The sequence below is a fragment of the Emys orbicularis genome, chromosome 2, assembly GCF_028017835.1.
Source record: "Emys orbicularis isolate rEmyOrb1 chromosome 2, rEmyOrb1.hap1, whole genome shotgun sequence".
Lineage (NCBI taxonomy): Eukaryota > Metazoa > Chordata > Testudines > Emydidae > Emys > Emys orbicularis.
This window is the reverse complement of record NC_088684.1, coordinates 33,697,655-33,719,892: the sequence shown is the minus strand read 5'-3', so window position 1 is coordinate 33,719,892 and position 22,238 is coordinate 33,697,655. Positions and strand designations below refer to the sequence as shown.

General features: G+C 42.0%; 1 protein-coding gene across 1 annotated transcript in view; it reads right to left on the bottom strand.

Annotated features, from left to right (window-relative positions):
* The window catches only part of ANGPT1 (angiopoietin 1), a 213,040-nt gene that overhangs the window by 40,794 nt on the left and 150,008 nt on the right, over positions 1–22,238 (bottom strand). Inside the window, exon 7 of the mRNA XM_065398962.1 lies at positions 15,841–16,007. Coding sequence (XP_065255034.1) covers positions 15,841–16,007 — 167 coding nt within the window. The remainder of the gene's footprint in view (positions 1–15,840; positions 16,008–22,238) is intronic.

Here is a 22,238-nt window from a genome sequence, read left to right as displayed (position 1 = left end):
GTTTCCAAAAATTACAAAAAAAGAACAAAACCAATCATAAATTGAACCTTGAATTATTCCAAGCTCTGTGCCAACTGCATACCAAAAAGAAGAAGAGGCCCTAAGGCTAATTTATTCTGCAGTTACAGGAATGCAAATGTTTAGGTAAGAACAGAACCAGTTAATTCTAACACCTAAGAATCCATCAGCCCAGAGGAGGAGGCTACTGAAAATCAGTCAGTAGCAGAAAAAAAAATGGGAAGGACAGAGAAATTAAGGGTCAAAGGCACCTTGAAGGACCTAATTACCAAGGCAGATGTCTTTATATTCAGCTTGTAGTGGTGTGCTGCTTGAAAAATCTTGTCATGAAATGCTCTGGGACAGTTCACTCCAGCCCAGTTGCTTTGAACCATTCTGGTATTGCAAAGGAGCTGCACACCCAGTTGTGTATGTTTTGCATCACTGGAGCAAAGCAAAGCAGCCAAAGAGTACAGTGGATTTGGTCCTGTCATAGATCTGGTAGAGTCTACCCTGATACCTGAAGAGAGGGCTCTGCCAGAGACATTTCTGCTCATGACTCAGATGTACCTAGAGATTGTCACTTTAATGAGGAGGGCTTTAAACTAGGTTCACCGGGGGAAGGAGACCAAAGCCCTGAGGTAAGTGGGGAAATGGGATCCTGGGAGGAAGCACGAGCAGGAGAGCGCAAGAGGGGAAGACTCCTGTCTCATACTGAGAAAGAGGGAGGATCGATGAGTTATCTTAAGTGCCTATACACAAATGCAAGAAGCCTGGGAAACAAGCAGGGAGAACTGGAAGTCCTGGCACAGTCAGGGAATTATGATGCGATTGGAATAACAGAGACTTGGTGGGATAACTCACATGACTGGAGTACTGTCATGGATGGATATAAACTGTTCAGGAAGGACAGGAAGGGCAGAAAAGGTGGGGGAGTTGCGTTGTATGTAAGAGAGGAGTATGACTGCTCAGAGCTCCGGTATGAAACTGCAGAAAAACCTGAGAGTCTCTGGATAAAGTTGAGAAGTGTGAGCAACAAGGGTGATGTCGTGGTCGGAGTCTGCTATAGACCACCAGACCAGGGGGATGAGGTGGACGAGGCTTTCTTCCAGCAACTAACAGAAGTTGCTAGATCGCAGGCCCTGGTTCTCATGGGAGACTTTAATCACCCTGATATCTGCTGGGAGAGCAATACAGCGGTGCACAGACACTCCAGGAAGTTTTTGGAAAATGTAGGGGACAATTTCCTGGTGCAAGTGTTGGAGGAACCAACTAGGGGCAGAGCTTTTCTTGACCTGCTGCTCACAAACAGGGAAGAATTAGTAGGGGAAGCAAAAGTGGATGGGAACCTGGAAGGCAGTGACCATGAGATGGTCGAGTTCAGGATCCTGACACAAGGAAGAAAGGAGAGCAGCAGAATACGGACCCTGGACTTCAGAAAAGCAGACTTTGACTCCCTCAGGGAACAGATGGGCAGGATCCCCTGGGAGAATAACATGAAGGGCAAAGGGGTCCAGGAGAGCTGGCTGTATTTTAAAGAATCCTTATTGTGGTTGCAGGAACAAACCATCCCGATGTGTAGAAAGAATAGTAAATATGGCAGGCGACCAGCTTGGCTTAACAGTGAAATCCTTGCTGACCTTAAGCGCAAAAAAGAAGCTTACAAGAAGTGGAAGATTGGACAAATGACCAGGGAGGAGTATAAAAATATCACTCAGGCATGCAAGATTGAAATCAGGAAGGCCAAATCGCACTTGGAGTTGCAGCTATCAAGAGATGTTAAGAGTAACAAGAAGGGTTTCTTCAGGTATGTTAGCAACAAGAAGAAAGTCAAGGAAAGTGTGGGCCCCTTACTGAATGAGGGAGGCAACCTAGTGACAGAGGATGTGGAAAAAGCTAATGTACTCAATGCTTTTTTTGCCTCTGTCTTCACAAACAAGGTCAGCTCCCAGACTGCTGGACTGGGCAGCACAGTATGGGGAGGAGGTGACCAGCCCTCCGGGGAGAAAGAAGTGGTTCGGGACTATTTAGAAAAACTGGATGAGCACAAATCCATGGGGCTGGATGCGCTGCATCCGAGGGTGCTCAAGGAGTTGGCGGATGTGATTGCGGAGCCATTGGCCATCATCTTTGAAAACTCATGGCGATCGGGGGAGGTCCCGGATGACTGGAAAAAGGCTAATGTAGTGCCCATCTTTAAAAAAGGGAAGGAGGAGGATGCAGGGAACTACAGGCCAGTCAGCCTCACCTCAGTCCCTGGAAAAATCATGGAGCAGGTCCTCAAGGAATCAATTATGAAACACTTAGAGGAGAGGAAAGTGATCAGGAACAGTCAGCATGGATTCACCAAGGGGACGTCGTGCCTGACTAACCTAATTGCCTTCTATGAGGAGATAACTGGCTCTGTGGATGAGGGGAAAGCAGTGGATGTGTTATTCCTTGCCTTTAGCAAAGCTTTTGATACTGTCTCCCACAGTATTCTTGCCGCCAAGTTAAAGAAGTATGGGCTGGATGAATGGACTGTAAGGTGGATAGAAAGCTGGCTAGATCGTCGGGCTCCACGGGTAGTAATCAATGGCTCCATGTCTAGTTGGCAGCCGGTTTCAAGCGGAGTGCCCCAAGGGTCGGTCCTGGGGCCAGTTTTGTTTAATATCTTTATTAATGATCTGGAGGATGGTGTGGACTGCACTCTCAGCAAGTTTGCAGATGACACTAAACTGGGAGGCGTGGTAGATACACTGGAGGGTAGGGATCAGATACAGAGGGACCTAGACAAATTAGAGGATTGGGCCAAAAAAAACCTGATGAGGTTCAACAAGGACAAGTGCAGTGTCCTGCACTTAGGACGGAAGGATCCTATGCACTGCTACAGACTAGGGACCGAATGGCTAGGTAGCAGTTCTGCAGAAAAGGACCTAGGTGTCACAGTGGACAAGAAGCTGGATATGAGTCAACAGTGTGCTCTTGTTGCCAAGAAGGCTAATGGCATTTTGGGCTGTATAAGTAGGGGCATTGCCAGCAGATCGAGGAACGTGATCGTTCCCCTTTATTCGACATTGGTGAGGCCTCATCTGGAGTACGGTGTCCAGTTTTGGGCCCCACACTACAAGAAGGATGTGGAAAAATTGGAAAGAGTCCAGCGGAGGGCAACAAAAATGATCAGGGGTCTGGGGCACATGTCTTATGAGGAGAGGCTGAGGGAACTGGGATTGTTTAGTCTGCAGAAGAGAAGAATGAGGGGGGATTTGATAGCTGCTTTCAACTACCTGAAGGGGGGTTCCAAAGAGGATGGAGCTCGGCTGTTCTCAGTGGTGGCAGATGACAGAACAAGGAGCAATGATCTCAAGTTGCAGTGGGGGAGGTCTAGGTTGGATATTAGGAAACACTATTTCACTAGGAGGGTGGTGAAGCACTGGAATGCGTTACCTAGGGAGGTGGTGGAATCTCCTTCCTTGGAGGTTTTTAAGGCCCGGCTTGACAAAGCCCTGGCTGGGATGATTTAGTTGGGAATTCGTCCTGCTTTGAGCAGGGGGTTGGACTAGATGACCTCCTGAGGTCCCTTCCAACCCTGATATTCTATGATTCTATGATGCTATGTGGAATTGTTATGGCCTGAAGAATGGACAAAAAGAGAACTTATTTTTCAAAACAGGTTTTGTTTGACCTAATGTTGCGTTTTAGGGCTCATCTTACATCTAGGGAATATAATTTATATTTATTGGGGCATGCAGGTTTAGAACTTAAAGATGGAAGGGAGATGTGGAAAGCCGGGACACCCCTGCTACCCCCTTTGGGGTGGAATTTCTGGGCTGTGTGGAGTGCTGCTTTATTGGGCGGAAAATGTTTCCTTTACTGACAGGGCATGAAGCCTACTAGCAAAATTTAATTTTGATGGGAGAATTTAAGATTAACTAACTTTATTGAAGTAAACAGTGCAAATGCTTGATACCATAAGAGGAAATTATTAATCTGTTATGAGCTAAAGTACTTTTTCCAGAGTGTTAAATGAGTTCATGTAAACCAACAAATTCTTTGATATAATCCCAAACTACAATGCTGGACTTCTTTTTTTTTTTAAAGGAAAATTTGGTTATAAGGCAGAAAAAGTGATTTTCTATGTCTCTTTGTTGGGTAAAGCTAATGTATATCAGCTAATTAAACTAGTACAAAGGTGTTTATCTCAGACCAATTATGAGTCCATGTAGCACAACTTGTGTTGAAAGTCTGTTACTGTGCAGAAACAGGATTCTATGGCACTGAATGCCCACATATTTCATGCCAGGATAAGGTCCATTTCTGCTCTGACAATAACAACTTTCCCTACTCAAACAAGTAAACTCTGTTATACTCATTTTTACCGCACTGCCAATTATAATATCTCAGATTTCGTATGCAGGATGACAGGGGCAGGTGTTTTACTCTGTGATGGGCCTCCTGGTGAGCCCATAGTGCTGAGATGTGCACATTCCCCTGGGTTACTGAGCTCACCTGCCTCTCAAAGAAAGCACAAGTGATCCACACCTTGTTTCCTGCAACATCTGTAAAATGGGCACACACCAGGGAGAAGCAGCCTTCTCAATCTGAAACAATCTCCTCCCCATTCCTTCTCCTCCTTCCGTCTTTCTGCCTTATCCTTCTTTGCTCTTCCCTTCTCTTCTGTTATTCAGGCAGACCTTCACTGTTCCCAGTTAATAAATATTCATGTTCTATAATTTCTAGACTGAGAAAAGGAAAGCTATCGTCTAATCATGGGACATACTCCTACTGCCACAGTCATGGACATTATATGGTGAACTACACATAAGCTTTAGAAAGTAAGAGGTGGAAGAGAGAAGTTTACTGAATCATCATGTCTAGTTGTTGACATATTGTGTAAATTGGGATTTGAGTGCATTAAGTTAGGTTTGATTATTCATAAGCCATACAAGTATATTTGCATCAACTTTAAGTGAGTCAAACAAAATGTTATATTTCAAATTCTACTTACACTTGGAGATAGCTCATGCATTTCCAGTGAGGGCTAGTCATTGAAACGATATAGCATATTGGCATGGTTCCCAAAAGACCTCTGGTTAATGGGCATCAGGTTGAATTACTCCACTTTTAGCATTTAGATTTTATAGAATTTGATTTGACAGTCTTAAATGAATAAAGTTAAGCAAGACAAGCATATCTGCATTCTTTTAATAGAAGTTAAATATTTGTTTTATAATATCTATCTTGTAACATTGTTTGGTCAAAATGTGCTTCCAGAGGATGAATTTTCAAAGTATGGAAATGATGCAAATCACATTGTTGACAGGATTTTGCACTGGTATTTCCCTAGAATGGATTGGAAAATGTACCACATAAAGTAAAACCGCAAATATTATGTTTTTCTTGGGTCACGATATAGATCTTCCACTTGGCAGGAATCATGCTCTGGGTTGGGCACAGAACTGGGAGTCAGGAGATTTGCGTTCAGTTCCTAGCTCTGCCACAGACATCCTGTGTGCCCTTACTTAATCCCTCTGCGGGTCAGTTCCCCATCTGCAAATAGGAATAATAATACTTCCTTCCTTCCATGCTTTGTCTGTCTTGTTTGTTTTTCAGATTCTAAGCTCTTCATGGCAGGCACTGCCTCTTGTTACATGAATGTAAAGGACTCAGCAAAATAAGGCCCTGACTGTGGTTGGGGCCATTAGAGGCTACTGTAATAAAAGCAGTAATCGTGGAAAGGCTGGATGGAGACCCAGCAACACTGCCAAGTTGGGTGTCATTTCCCTGTTACATCAAAACCATGGAGTGGCTAAAAAGCAACGACGTTGACTGCAGCAAGTGTGTTACCTCCAAATCTCAATGATAGCAAAGTAACGTATGCACTCCTTAAAATACAGTTTCACAATGGTGATGAGCGCAGCAACGCCCTTTTTGACCACAGTGACAACCATGTGACAACAGTTTAAGGAAAATGTTTGTTAAATCATATACCTTTGAAGAAGAAGAATAGTACTTCCCACATATCAATCAATAGTATTTTCATCTGGAAAAGTCAAAGCTCGTTACAAAAGTAAGTATTATCTCCATTTTGCAAAGAGAAAAATGGGATTTTTTGTTACAGAATAATTCAAAAATTAGTTAAAACAATATTAATTTAAAAATCAATAGATTTCACCCTAAAAAACCAAGTTGAACATTACACCAAACATCCAGCCTATTTATCTACCTTAGTGGCCTAGGAAAACAGATAGATTTTAAACTGTACCCTGAAGGTAAACATATTCAATTTCTTTTGGCCCAAGCAGATTACAAAACTCAGTTCACTGTACTGAGAATTCCCAGCCGCCAGCTCCTAGCCAGTCTAAGCATTGTTAGCTCAAACACAACTGTTGATCTGAACTGCCACAGCATAACATGGGGAGAAAGACAGTTGCTCAGGTAGTTAGGTCTTGAATCACATAGAATTTTATAAACAGAAGACCATGCCAATCCTCTCTTTGAATCATTGTAATGGCTCCCCTTCTCCATTGCATCAAATTTAAACTTCTTCTCCTTGCCTCTAAGGGCCTATATAACTCCATCCCTCCCTATTTATCTCATGCAATAACTTATTGAAATGTCCCTGCCCCTCTGCCAATGATGTCATCCTACATACCCCTTTTGCCTATTTCCCCACAAAAATCTCCAACCCACCACTTCTTCTTGGGTTGGCCTCTCTGTCCTTTTCTCTAGTCTTGATCTGCTGGAGTTTCGCACCCACGTAGTTGTCTTGACTGCACTTTACATGACCAAACTACCTGAACCCGCACTCCCTCATTTTTTGGTTTATAGGTGTTACTTTGAGCATGTCTCTAACATGCACATTCCTCACATGGTTTTTCTTGCTTATACCACTTATCCATATCAACATTTGCATTTTGGTGGAGCAGATCATTTGCTTATATTTCTTTGTTGCCCAACACTCAAAGCCATACATTAAAACTAAACAGGTCACTGTTTTATAGACATTCCCTTTTAATTTTAGTGATATCATCCGTCACATACTACACCACTTATTTCTCTCCATTTGACTGAGGCATTTATTATCCTCTTTTTCCCGAGATTCTGGAACCCAGATATTTGAAACTTTGCATTTTTGGTATTGTCTACCCATCTAGTTTCAAGATTAATTCTTGAGTGTTCACATTATTGAAATTAGATACCATCTACTCTGTTTTTCCTCTGCTTATTTTGAGCCCATATCTCTCCAACACATCTCTTCATTTATCAAGCTCCGCTTCTAGACTATCTTTCTCCTTACTGCATAGAATGATATCTTCTGCAAATAGCATGCACCAAGGTGCCCCCTTCTGTATGTTTCCTGGGAGGGTACACAGGACAAGGAGAAACAAGAAAAGTCTCTGTGCTGATCCCTGATGCACTCCCACCTTTACTAATAGTTCTTCTGGTTCACCACTAGAAGATCTGATATTGACATTACATCTACATACATGGATTGAGAAGTGGCACAACAAGTTCTGGTACCATTTTCTCCTCATGCACTGCCAGGTAAATTCTCTTGGAAGTCAACCAAAGGCCTTTTTCAAATAAACAAACACCATCTGAATATTTTTCTTTTACTCTCTACATTTTTTCACTAGCTGCCTCAGTGCCAGAACAGTATCTATTGTCGATCTTCCTGGCATGGAGCCATATTGATTGATGCTAATATCTACTTCACTTCTCAGTCTCTTATCAGTGATTCTCTTCCACAGATTCATTGTATGACTCATCAACTTTATACCATGTGCAACTGCCAGCGACACCTTTTCCGTTACATATAGGCACCAAGATACTTTTCCTCCACTCATTTGGTATCTTTTCCCATCTCATGATTGAATTGAACAGGGGTATCAGCAGAAAGATACCTTCTATTCCCAGCTTTTTCTATGCCTCAATAGGAATTCCATATGGGCCTAGGGCCTTATTATTTCTTATTTATTTTACAGCATTTGTCTGTTTCATCTGGTATGATAGGCTTCCACTACAACAAAGTTCATAATTTTGAAGTCACATTGCTCTCTTTGGTTTTCTTCATTGAAAAGCTGTTCAGAATACCTTTTCCATTGATCCTTTATGTGTCTTCCATCAGTCAACACCATACCAGTTTCATCTTTGATTAAACTCACTTCCTCTATATCAGGGGTGGGCAAACTTTTTGGCCTGAGGGCCACATCTGGGAATAGAAATTGTGTGGCGGGCCATGAATTCTCACAAAATTGGGGTTGGTGTGTGAGAGGGGGTGAAGGCTCTGGCTGGAGGTGCGGGCTCTGGGTATGAGAAGTTTGGGGTGCAGGGCTGGGATCAAGGGGTTGGAAAGCGGGAGGGGGATCAGGACTGGGGAAGGATGTTGGGGCATGGGGAGAGGCTCAGGGGTGCAGGCTCCGAGAGGCACTTACCTCAAGTAGCTCCTGGAAGCAGTGGCATGTCCCTTCTCTGGCTTCTACACAGAGGCGTGGCCAGGCAGCTCTGCACGCTGCCCCATCCACAGGCACTGCCCCTGCAGCTCCCACTGGAGTGCCGGAGGGGCCACTGGAGCATGGAGGGGCCATTGGAGCATGTAGGAGCCAGAGCGGGGCCATGCCACAGCTTCCGGGAGCCGCGTGGTGTGGTGTCCGACCCTGCACCCCAGCTGAAGTGCCAGAGTGGGGCCTGCACCCTGGCCAGAGCACCGGCGTGGGGCCGAGCCGCGTGGTGTGGCCCCCGACCCTGCCCCCTGGCTGGATCACCCGAGTGGGGCCACGCGGCTGCTTCCAGGCAGGGCCGGCTCCAGGCACCAGCGGAGGAAGCACGTGCCTGGGGTGGCACATGCTAAGGGGTGGCATTCCGTCCATTCTTGGGGCGGCACAGTCCGAGCGGCTTTTTTTGCTTGGGGCGGCAAAAATGGTAGAGCCGGCCCTGCTTCTGGGAGCCGCGTGATGCGGCCCCCGACCCTGCGCCCTGGCTGGAGCGCCAGAGCAGGGCCATGTCGTGGCTTCCGGGAGCTGCATGGGCTGGCCCCCCCACCCTGTGCCCTGGCCATAGTGCTGTAGTGGGGCCTAGCCATGTGGTGCAGCTCCCAACCCTGCGCCCTGGCTGGATCACAGGAGCGGGGCTATGAGGCTGCTTCTGGGAGCCATGTGGTGCGGCCCCCGACCCATCGCCTGGCTGGAGCAGGGCCAAGCCATGTGGTGCAGCCCCCGACCCAGCGCCTGGCCGGAGCGGGACCAAGCCATGTGGTGCGGCCCCCAACCCAGCGCCTGGCTGGAGCGCCGGAGCGGAGTAAGCTCCAGACCCCGCTCCCCAGTGGGAGCTCGCGGAGTGGCTTAAAACGGCTCGTGGCCTGGATCCGGCCCGTTGGCCATAGTTTGCCCACCCCTGCTCTATATCTTTAGTACTCCTGTCGCATGCTTTCACCAGTCTATACACTCTTTTTCCCCTTCCTTTGTTCCAAGTCTTGTATAAAGTTCCTCAAAGATCTTTGCTTTTGTTTTTGCAACTATATTCCTGGACAATTTCTTTATACTCATTGTATTCCTCGAGGTCTTGTTTGCTCCTGCACCTTTGCCAGAGTTCAAGCTTTTTTCTCTTATCTTTTATCACCTCTTGTATTTCGTTCCACCGCCAAGTTTCTTTTTGAATAATTGATTACCACGTGTAAGTTATTATTTAACATAATATGTTTACAGCTAGATACCTATATTCTAATCTCTTTCTTTTCTTCTTTATAGTCATCATCTGGGATATATACATATATTTTATTTTGCCTGCCCAGAAACTCTCTTGGAGCTGTATCATTTTGAAAGGGAAACATATATTTTTAACATACATATGCTGAGCATTATCCTTTTTTCAATCATATATTCTTTAGACTAATAAAAAATAGTAGAGAGAATACAAATAGCTGAGAGAAAAAACAGAGCCCTTCTGAAAACACCAAATGGGAGCAATTCAGACTGACTCAAACTTTGCCTAATGTTGAAGCTAGATTTTAGAAATAGCACATGAAAAATTATTTTCCATGTTTTCTCGGACACAATTCATCACTTTGTGGTATTTGTATTCTTATACAACTTACTACATTCAATTGCTGGGCCTGGAACCTTATTATTTTTTGCCCTCCTCCTGCCTGTAAAAGTTATTACTGCCACATTAACAATAGATGTTTCACCTCTTGAGTTTTCCCCCATACTTTCATTATCCTTTTTCTATTTTAGGTTTCCTTGATCTAATGCCCAGACCAACTTGGAAGCTAATTTATTTCTGGTTATTATTTCAGACTGCATGGGTGTTATTTGAAAGTAAGCAAGTTAGAATGTAGCTGGCCTATGTTTGCTTACATTTACAGTGTTGAATAAGCAGAGAGAGTAACGTGGTCATCATCAGGAATTCCTAATGGCTCACAAACAAAACAGCTAATTTGCTAGGCAGAATGACTGCAGATTAATAGTTACTGAAGTTATGGAAAAGTAGACTGCTCCTTGCTTGATGTATTGAGAGCAAACATGACAAATGTCTAACAACTGTGAAGGAAAGGAATTGTGTGAGAGAGGCTGAGAACTGTGCTTTTCAACTTTATATAGGCCTATTTTAACTCAGTAAAGGCAGGTTTCTCAGATTAAGGGACAAAACCATTCTGCAATGGGTGGCCAGCTATTTACGATTCAATAATGAAGCTTTGTCTTGGCTTGGATTCTGGGGCTGCTTTTATAACTATCAGAGACAGTGATGCTGGCAAAGAAAATAAGAGTTTCTATGTTTTAGGAAGTTTTGCAATTTGAGTTCCTATAATAACATCTCAAAGAGACCAACATTGTTTTGTTTCATGAAATGGTTGTAGAAATATATTTGTATGGAGTGGGCACTCAAGCAAATTTGTCAAATATGAATAGCCACTGAGATTTGCATATCACTGGTACTTCATTATTTCAATAGCTGTCAGCTTCCTACTAGTTGACTTTTGTTAAGTATTCAGATACAAATGAGGAAAAATGGATGAGCTGGTTTGAAGCTTCATGAACCCGTGTGGAAGGATATGGCCCTATTTCCTCTCCATGCTTTCTTTCCTCTTTTGGGGCACTGTATGCTCCATGGGAGTGGGGATAGAACTATCGCTGTGTTCCCCTGAGCACAGGGACTTCAATGTATTCGCCCTTAAACAGGCCACAAATAGAGACTAGTAGAACTTGTGCACTTTCCAATCTCCTCATGCACCTGCATGATGGCCACGCACAAACTACTCCTAAATTGGGATTTGGGGTAAGCTAGGACCCAATCCTGCAGCCCTTACCCAAGTCAAACTCCCACTGATTTCAATTAGATTAGCTTGAGCAAGAACTGCAAAATTCAGCCCTGGCTGCCTAGTTCTTTACTTTGAGTGAAAAGGTGCAGCCCACTCTCTCTTTTTGATATCATTGCTGCACTTTTGAAACATGGCCCTTTTGTTTTTCATGTGTAGCAAGAGGATTTTTCATGGATCAAATTTAACAAATGTCATGTTGGTGCAACCTGGTTCAGGTTGCCAAAAAGATCTCCTTTTTTTTTCTCTAATGAAAGCAGGGGTACTTTCCTAAAATTTTCCCATGTTACTTTAACCCTGGAGACCTAGAATCATTTTGGATGGTTTTCCTATTCTACTCTGCAGTCCATCAACTGCATATCAAACTTCATATATAAAAAAACCCTTCATCTCTCGAAATATACAGAATGGGTGTATATATACACATACTGTGTATGTGTGTATTTCCAGATTAAAATAAACAGTTTGTTAAACCAGAGCTAAGGTGGGAAGTAGTTTGCTGGACTTAGGCAGTTTTGTGCATACCCACTGTCAGGAACTCAGGTGCCTAGGTGATTTTCCCTAACTGCCTGAGTTTCTGCTGGTCATTTAGGCACCTCCAGGCTTAGGTGGCTGCCGAGTGGGGGTTTTCAGAATCTCAGTGGCACCAAATGTTGTACTTAGGTGCCTAAAGTGGAAGTTAAATGCCTAAGTGGATCTAGCCTTTTATGCTGGTGGGCCGCTTCATCAGCTGGGAAGGGAAACAAATACCATGCCCAGTCCTTTAAAGACCCTTTCCTCAGGGCACACTTTACTGTTTAAAACAAAGGATTTAAACAATTCTAAATAAATAAAACAACTCAACTGAAACGTGCAGGTCCCAATCCCCAGAGACTTTTTGCTGCCTCAACCACCCTGGGGTAATGAGGACACGCTTTCTCTGCAACATCCTGGACCCATCTTCCTCCTTTTTATATACGTCACTCAACCATGCAATAGGCTTTCATCCCTTTCCAGGCTGTTTTACCTGGTCACAGGCAGAGTCTGGCCCTTTATAACATTCTCAGTGTGGTTCTGTCATCACACAAGATAAGAGCTCTTGGTCTGTCAATAGCTCTCTGCAAAATCTCACCCAACACAGATGTAAATTAACATTTTCAATCTGCCTCTAAGCTCCCAGAAACCCACAATGCATCTCTTCAGTTCATACAAAATGGAGCGACACAGTCATCTTTCTTGCCTGTTGATTGGATCATGTTACTCCTCTCTTCGAATTCCTCTGCTGGCTCCCCAGCTGCTATCTCATCAAATCTACGCATCTTGACTGTACTTCCAAAGCTCTATAGCTCAGATCCTCAAAGGTATTTAGGCATCTGACTCACTTTGATTTCAAATTTCAAATCTTTGAGGATCTCAGCCTATGTAACTCTGCCCTTTCCTGCTTATCCTCACTTGGCAAGGATTCATCCCCACCTTTTCCCCCTGTTTGTGAGCATGTCACACAATTCATAGAATCCAAGGCCAGAAGGGACCATTGTGATCATCTAGTCCAGGGATCGGCAACCTTTGGCACGCGGCGGCCGGGCCGGTTTGTTTACCTGCCGTGTCCGCAGGTTCGGCTGATTGCGGCTCCAACTGGCCACGGTTCACCGTTCCAGGCCAATGGGGGCAGCGGGAAGCAGTGGCCAGCACATCCTTTGGCCCGTGCCATTTCCCGCAGCCCCCATTGGCCTGGAGCTGCAAACTGCGGCCAGTGGGAGCCACGATTGGCTGAACCTGCGGACGCGGCAGGTAAACAAACAGGCCCGGCCCACCAGGGTGCTTACCCTGGTGAGCCACGGGCCAAAGGTTGCCGATCCCTGATCTAGTCTGATCTCCTGTATAACACAGGCTATAGAATTTCCCCACATAATTCCTAGAGCAGATCTTTTAGAACAATATCCAGTCATGATTGAAAAATTGTCAGTGATGAAGAATCCACCTTGCAAATTGTTCCAATGGTTTATTACTCCCCCCTGTTAAAAATGTACGCCTTCTTTCCAGTCTGAATTTGTCTAGCTTCAACTTCCAGCCATTGGATCATGTTATACCTTTCTCTGCTAGACTGAAGAGCCCATTATTAAATATTTGCTCCCATGTAGATAATTAACCTTCCCTTTGTTAAGCTAAATAGATTGAGCTCTTTGAGGCTATCACTATAAGGCATGTTTTCTAATCCTTTAATCATCCTTGTGGTTCTTCTCTGAACTCTCTTCAATCCTTCTTGAATTGTGGACACCTCACCTGAACAAAGTATTCCAGCTGCAGTCACACCAGTGCCAAAGATAGAAGTAGAATAATCTCTCTACTCCTACTTGAGTTTCCGCTGTTTACATATCCCAGGATCACAGCATCACACTGGGAGCTCACCTCCATTGTCTTCTTCCACATGGCCCCTTATGTTTGGTGTAACCTGCCTGATTTCATTTGCAAGACCTTTGCCCAGCCCCTATATAAACCTCTCTTAGAGACTCACTTCTGCTGTGCTTCCTACAATGAATCCAGACAACTTTTATAAAAATTACCAATCCCTATTTATTGATTCTCTTTACTAGTCTGTCTATATCCCGAGAGGGAGAGTTCCTCCGAGTGGGAGACTGTCTCTTTTTGAATGTCTGGAAAGTTCTTAGCACATCATGGGTGTTACCATAAACAATAATAATTTTAGGAACGGGGAGGGTGTTTCATTTCAGAAGTGGGAGAATTCATTGAAAGGTGCAATGTACTTGGAGCTGAATAGCACAGACATTTTCCGGATAAAAAGGAATGTCTGGGATCACCCTTCCTCTTGAGGCAATTGTTATACCACAAGTACTTTCCCTTTTCAATTACTTGTCCAACTCTTTTTTAAACTGTTGCTCCCATTGCTGCTCTTTTTAAATGTATTCGATCAGTTATATCAGTGTAAAGAAATTTCACTTTCAGCTGCACCTTGGGTTGAAAGTTTGAGAGATTTTAGCAAATTTATAGTCTCCTCTGTACAACTCCATAGTCTTCAATGTTATTTTCTGAGGTGGAACGTTATCAGTTCTTTGAAGGATCTGTATCTTTTTTTGCCTAATCAAGCAGTAAAATCCTCAAAATGTTAAGATAGATAGTGGTTCCTGGATTCATATAATTAAAAAAAATACACGTGAGGATAGTGTAAACTGTCTATGGCTCTATCTATACTACCCTGCAGTTCAGACTACAGGGCGTGACTAGCTGTGCACACCAAAGCGCTGCTCTGTACTTCCCCCATGTGGACACTGTGGGAACAAATTAAAAGGTTCCTAGTTTGCATTAATGTAGTTGTATGTGAAGAGGACTTCATTAATGGAAACTAGGAACCTTTTAGTTCATGTGCACATGGGGGACAGCAGACCACATTGGTGTGCACTGCGATTCACATGCCCATAGTCTGAACTTTGGGGCAGTGTAACTAACCCATATGGAGACCATGGTAGGAGTAGGGTTCTTCAAATACTGGGGTTTAGGAGAGGAGCTTATATTAAAGAGAAAGGGAACTGTGCTATAGAGCATGACAAATCACCTGTTGCTGAGCACAGGAGCTCGCAAGGTAACCAGTATCTCACTGAATTTACTAAGAAACACTATACTAACTCTTCCATTGGTTGTTAAGAGTTAAGATACCATAACCCTTAAGTACCAACATTCCCAGAAAAATAAAGAACTTGGCTTGGTCTGCAGACATTTTAGGCTTAGAAAAGATGTGAGGGATGAAATCATTGGGACCAGCACGGTCTAGATTAAGTTGTGCGGGCACAGCTGATTTTGGATATGCTAAAAAATGTGGTGAGTTTTAAATGGGTCTGTTGGATTGTGAAATCAGGGTGTCATCCTAGTTTGGTTCCTCCCTCTTAGGGATATTGAAGAGAAATTGAATCTTGAAGTCTTAGAAATAAATCACAAGAATGAACAGGGACCTGGGAGCTATAGCCCTGTTTAGACAGCCTGTGGAAAAGTTCACACTGTTAATACGAGGTGGAGAATGACAAACTTACAAACTAAGGGCCACACAAACTGGAACCTGAAAGGCCTGTTCACAGGGGTTGGCAATGAATGGTTGCCAATTTATTTAGAAGTTCAAGTAACAAAATCTCAATGCCCTCCCCTTCCAGGGACCTCCAGAGTCCAGAAACCCCTAACTTTACCTTTGCAGATTTCTGGGGTAGAGGCAAGGGCCTAACACCTACCAACAATAGACCCTCTCCCCAGAGTCCTCAAGGGGAGGTTGCTGATTGTTCTCCTTAGCAAGATTTTCAGTGTGGGGTAGGATGCTAGATAAGGGCCACTGCTCACCAAATGCTAACAAATTTCAGAGTGTCCTGACTCTTGTGCCATACAGTTTGTTGTCACACATGATAATTTCTCTCTCAACTTCCATCTCTGGAAAATTGCATTTCTAGTTTATATTTGTATGCTTAATTTAAAAGTTGGATGCAACTTAATATTACACTTATTTCACTTGCAAACAGTGACAAGATCTAGCACCCAATAGCAACAATAGAACATCAATAAGTGCTTACCTGTAATTCTGCTTTTCATTTCCTATATGAAATCTGTCATATTGTGAATATGCCCGATTTCCTTCCCAGTCCATTAACTCAATTCTTAGAGAATACTGCCTCTGACTGGTTATTGCAAAGATAAACTCATTCCCCAGCCAATGTTCACCAGATGGGCTACCAAAACCCTAGAAAAAAGTTGGTAAAATAACTGAATTTAATTATTTTTCTTAATGTTGGTGTAATATTTGTACTGTAATAAAATTATCATTACATTTTTCTTATATACGCTAAGGGCAAGTTAATTAACCTTCCTATGCCTCAATTTTCCCATCTGTATAATGGATCGATTAATACATACCTTGCAAGGACATTGTGTGGTTTAAAATTAGTTGATGTCTTCAGGTACAAAATCACTTTAAAGGACAAAGTAGTATGTTATTTCCTTTGTCTGCTACTGAAATATTAGACAACTATAATATGCTCCACATTGGCCTACACCTAGGGATCATTCAGACACTGAAGACAGCAGATATTTTGCAGCCCGTTTATTAAGTGGTGCCGTGGTACTACATGCACCTAAATTTGGCACTGTCTTCCAATTGACTTGGGGTTGGAATTCATGCAGTTGCTTTCAATCTAAAAGCCTTCAATGGTTTGGGATCTAGATTGTCTCTTTTGCCATAACATATTGCTTCAACTGAGAACAGCAGAGGAGTTCAAGCTGGAGCCTTCTCATATAAATGAAGGACAAGTGCTGGGCAGGATGTTCTCTGAGCTGGTCCTTGGTTTTGGTTACTCACCCATATCACCCTTGGCCTACCAGAGTCCAGATTTGTTAACTTCTGAACCTACATCACAGGCCATCATTTCTCAGACTACTGGGGAGGGGGGGATGTGGGTTCATCAACAGTCCTTTTGTATTACTTTGTGTTTCAACCTAAAGGTTGATGCTCAGACCACAGCATGTGGGGCTATACATTTATTTCATAAATATGAAGAAATAACTAATAAATAAGAGGTGGTTGCTAGTGCTATTCACCTTCCACATATTCAGATTATCTTATTTCTATCTAACTAAACTGAATAACTGTACAAAATATAGACTAAACTGAAGAGTATAGCTAATTTTCCCAATTAATTGTGGTTTAAGTATTATATGTGGTATTTCTGTGCCACATGTTACTCTGTTCTTTGATATTTGACACCACTCCATGACTTCCAATGCTATTTAAGTTAGGCAACAGTTTGTAATTAATTGTGTACATTTGAGATCTCTTAGTTTCACCATTTTACCCTACAATAAAAGCGAGGTACAGTGACGCAGTTCTCATCCAGCCAGTGACGAACAAACCTGAGAAGGTTTATGTTCAGGCTCAGTTCAGATAATCAAATGCTTGTCTCATGCTTATCCGAACCTCTTGAGTTGGGAAAACAGAAATGGAACTCTAATGGCTCTCTCACAATGATATGCCAGAAAGGGCTTATGAATGATCCTTGCTAAAATTCCTCCACCAAATAGAATGGAGGGCTAGATGATTTTCTTGCCTCTGATAAAGTTCACTCCCTACTGCTAAATTGTCCGTGCCAGAGATTCCTACCCTGGGCTCATAAACACACTGTTTTGTTTCTGGAATGGACCAGACAGAATCAAATCTCAGGTATTTTCATAGACCATTTTTCAAAGGAAGTTATTCTCCCCTTAGCCCCTAAGTCTTCAACAGATCTTCCTTCCCCCCAGTTTCAAAGGATGAATTGAACAATATGCTCCGCTATCAACAGCCTCAGTATACTTTTCCAGAAAGTGTATTTATTGCACAATGAGGAAACATGAATAGATTTCCCTGATACTGGGGATTTATAATTGACTAATGGGGAACAATTCTGAGATTTTTTTTCTGCAATACTGGCAGCAAATCGTTGTGCGCTGAGTGATATTTTAGTCACTCCTGCTTTCGATCCTAGAAAGAAATACTGCAGGAACAGCCTCTTTCTCTATACTGCTACAGTCTGGTTCCAGTTCTAGCTGCTGTCTAGGGTTGAAATCCTGGCTCCACTGAAGTCAGTGGCAAAACCCCCATGGACTCCAATGGAGTGCAAAGATGTTCCAAAACCAAACTCCTAAAGAAAAATAAACCTATCTGAATAGTTCAGAAGCTTAAAAGGATTGAGATGGGGTCTAAAAGACATGTCAATGTTCTGGGAATGCAGGGAAGGATTTCTGATTATTCCCCAACTGGATCACCTATCACTAATTACAGCATGTTATAAAACGCTTTCAGCAACACTCACTTTCTTTTAAAATCTACCAGTACCCATTTGCTATTTGAGCAGAAAGACTGAGCCAACTGGTATTATAGGCTAATTGAGTATCAGGAAGAAATCAGGAGTATCAGGAAGAAATTTGCTCAGGTTGAACCTTGGGATTCTGAACTCTTGCCTCAGTGGAGATCAAGTGAATGATGGGGATGAAGTGCTTAGTCTTTAAGAAAAAAAGTCCAGTAGTCTACACTCAGTCTTACAGATGGAATAAGTAGAATGACATAGTGATCTTAAAGGAGACTGTTATCTCTCTCTCCTCAACCACCCCATATATCATCTCTCACAAAATCCTCCCCGTTAATAATTCCAAAATCTGTCTCTTTCCCACATTCCTCCTGCTAAAACTACTAAGTGCCAGTCATTGCTTGCCTTGATTACTGTAACCTTCTAATTACTACTGCCCAACTTTCTGGCCTCTCTCCTCCCAATACTCAAGCCTGTCCATAGTGCTATGCTGCAGAGATGTTCCTTAACTAGTGCTTCGACCACACTATTGGCACGTATATTTTACCAAATAAAATACAAGCTTCTTCCCCTTATTTGCATAATTGCAGCCCCACCACCTCTGTCATATTCTCCTTTATGCTGCTCTTAGTCCTCTCTCCTTACTTCTCTTTCCTACCCTCCTTCTCATTCTCTTGGCTTTTTCCCTTCTAGCCCCTACACCTGGGACATTATCCCAGTTCTAGGAATTCAGGAGTTGCCATACAGAATCAGACTAGTGGTTCATCTTCATTAGTGTCTTGTCTCAACAGTGTCCAGCACCACCTGCTCCAGAGGGAGATGCAGTAAACTCTGCAGTGCACAGTTATGGAGCAGCCTTCCCACAAGCAATGTTTCTTTCTAACCCCACTAGTTAGTGATTGATTTATGCCTTGCAACATTAGGGTTTATCCAAAACATTTGTATTTTTGTTTCTTTGTTATCCTTGCTATTGTTCACTGAGCACACACTTTATCCTCCTCTGAGCTCTCTTTGGAACAGACCACTTCAGGAAATCCCTTCTCCCTTTTGCTCATAATTAATAACCATAAGACATGATTTGTTCTGAACCGTTGCTCTATTTTGTAACTTATGTTTGTGTGTCTTGTCTTATCTTATTTAGGTTGTAGCCTTTTCAGGACCTGGAACATGTCCCTTTTTTATATTCTGGGTCTGTATAAACACAAGGCACCATAAAGTTGTTTTGTAATAATAATACTGTAGAACCTCAGAGTTATGAACATCAGAGTTACAAGCTGACCGGTCAACCACACACCTCATTTGGAACTGGAAATACCCAATCAGGCAGCAGCAGAGACAAACAGACACAAAAATATAGTACAGTGCTGTGTAAAACCTAAACTACTAAAATAATAAAGGGAAGTTTAAAAAAAAGATTTGACAAGGTAAGGAAACTGTTTCTATGCTTGTCTCATTTAAATTAAGATGGCTAAATGAAGCATTTTCTTTCTGTTCTGCATAGTAAAGTTACAAAGCTGTATTAAGTCAATGTACTTTTGGAAGAACAGCCATAGCGTTTTGTTCAGAGTTACAAACACTTCAGAGTTAAGAACAACCTCCATTCCCGAGTTGTTCGAACTCAGAGGTTCTACTGTAATTCTTCACATTCCCAGTATGAAAGGATTTACATTTCCTTCTCTCCTCTCATGTTGGACATCAGATTGGAATGAAAATCTATTGCTCAGTGGTTTGCTCTCCTGACCAGAGGAAATTAAGTTGCAATAGAAGTTAATGGAAGGGCAAAAGAAGAAAAAAGAGAAGAAAGAGGTGATGGAATTAGTTTTCAGAATCTGAATCCTATTCGAAAGACATATAATAATTTAGTACTGAAAGTTAGATTAGAAATCTCAGGATCATTTAAATTATCAGTTGTGTTACTGAGCCTGATCTGCCTAATATTTTTGATCTATTAGAGAAGGTCTTCTTGAAGCCATGCTGAATAAGATATGTTCACTTCATACAAGACCTTTCTCTTGGTAATTTAAATAATCTATAAAGTCCATAAATCCTTAAACCATCATAATAAATACTGGGTGTGATGGATGGGGTTTTCTTGAGAATTAAACTGTCTGCTGTTTTGCATTTCTTTTGTACAGCAAAGCATTATGCAGCTAGGGAAGCAAACAGAAGGCAAAGATTCTCTTTGGAAGCATGACGTGCATATTGATCAAGATGTAGGTTTAGAATTCTTGCATGGCACATTTGAAAACCTTGGGCTTTGGTGTGTGGAGCAAAAATGTGATGTTGCCAAGTCCAAGCATTTAAAAACCACGATTCAGGCCCCCAAAACCGTGGGATTGGCCTAAAAATCACAAGACTTTAACTAAATAGTAAATGTCAGATTCTTTTTATGTGCCTACTAAGTTTTGAGTTTTCAGAGTGCACTCAGGTCACATTTTCAAGTTATTCTCTGCAATCATGAGAAATTATTACTTATTTTTTTTAGATGAAAACTGAGTCTCACCTAATAAAATAACTCCAGGGAATGTGGAAACACACAAAAATCATGCGAGTTGGCAATACTGCAAGTTGCTGTGAAATATATAGTAACAATAGTATTTGAATTGCTCTTTACCATTTTATGTGCTGATAACCCATCTAATTGATCAAAGTGTAAACATTTCTTATCCATACAAATTAACATAGAGATCTCTAAGTCACAGATACAGGTTAGAAATGACCTTATTTGGCAATGCCCACTTCCACCTGTCCCACACTGTTTATTATTTCAGCATCAGTGAATCAGTATTTCTGGTGCTGAAATGTCACATATGGAAGCTTTACATGTGAGAAAAGATTGTATTTTAGGAAAAGTTACTCCCAGTTCAGTGAAAGGAAAGGGCTCATGAGTGAGTGCCAGGTTAATGAATATTCACCCTATTGAGGGGAAGCAGGCGATACTTTTTCAGACGTTTTTGGTTTTCATTAGATAGCTCTTATACATGTGTTAGCAAAATGAGTTTGTTTGTCTCTATAGCGTAGAAATGACATGATCCAATACTTCCTGTAATTATTTGCACACCATTGTATATATTTGAGTAAAAAAAAGTTTGTGACTACTGTCCTATATCAGAGCAAATACTATAGATTCTGATATACTGCACAACTGCTTTGTAAAAAGCAATAATAATCATTAATAATTAATAATTCACTGCAGCACTGATCCATAAAACATTTTTACTAGGAATCAGAGGCAATATTATAATATTTACACCAGTTAACAAATACCACCCAAGGTCTGTCTTGTTTCACCTCTGATTGCACTGTGATTAATAGAGTCAAAATAACAAAAGCAGTCAGCAGTACAAAGAAACTGAATTCAAGACTACTTTTAAAAGTGACTTTCAGAATTCACAAAGCTGACGTTTATTCAAAAATAATAAGTATGGTGCAAAAGAGTTTTATTAGCTTTGGCAAAATCTGTAGGGGTATTCTACTTGAATCATGTTACTCCAAGTTCATTAAACAATTATCTCTCTTGCTTTATTTATTTTGCCTGATAATGCTCGTAGGAAGCTTTGACTTTTTATAGACAAAACAAAAATTGAAACCAGACACAGTCAGTATATCCTGTGGGTTCATCTCCTGTCAGACAACTCACTGAAGAAAACATCTAATAATTCAGTGTTTTACAGCGGGGATGTCTTCCCAGAAGCCATAAAGAATAATCAGCTCCGTGTGCCTTAGCTGAGAATACGGAACGGACTTTGAATGTTTGTGAAAATTATTTTAGGATAAGGTCAGTAGACTTCTCCATTTCCAAATTGGGTTATGCACAACATTCTTCTTATTGAAAATTATGTTCTGGTCTGTAGTTGTATCTTTAATGTCCTTCGCAGTACCAAAGATCAGATATTTTGATAAAACAGTTTGTTAAAGTAATATGGTGATATTTTTTTTGGGTGTTCAGAGTTAAAAATTGTAATTTACCTTCTAGAATGACTAAAATGAGACTGGAAAGTCAGTTTCAGCTCCAAATGCAGAACTGAATACCGTGATTTAAGCACGGGGGGTTGCTAGGTAGCAACAACTTTTTATTTTAAGTGGATTAATCAAAACTTAAATTCCCCACTTCCCATACAAAGCCTGGGCAA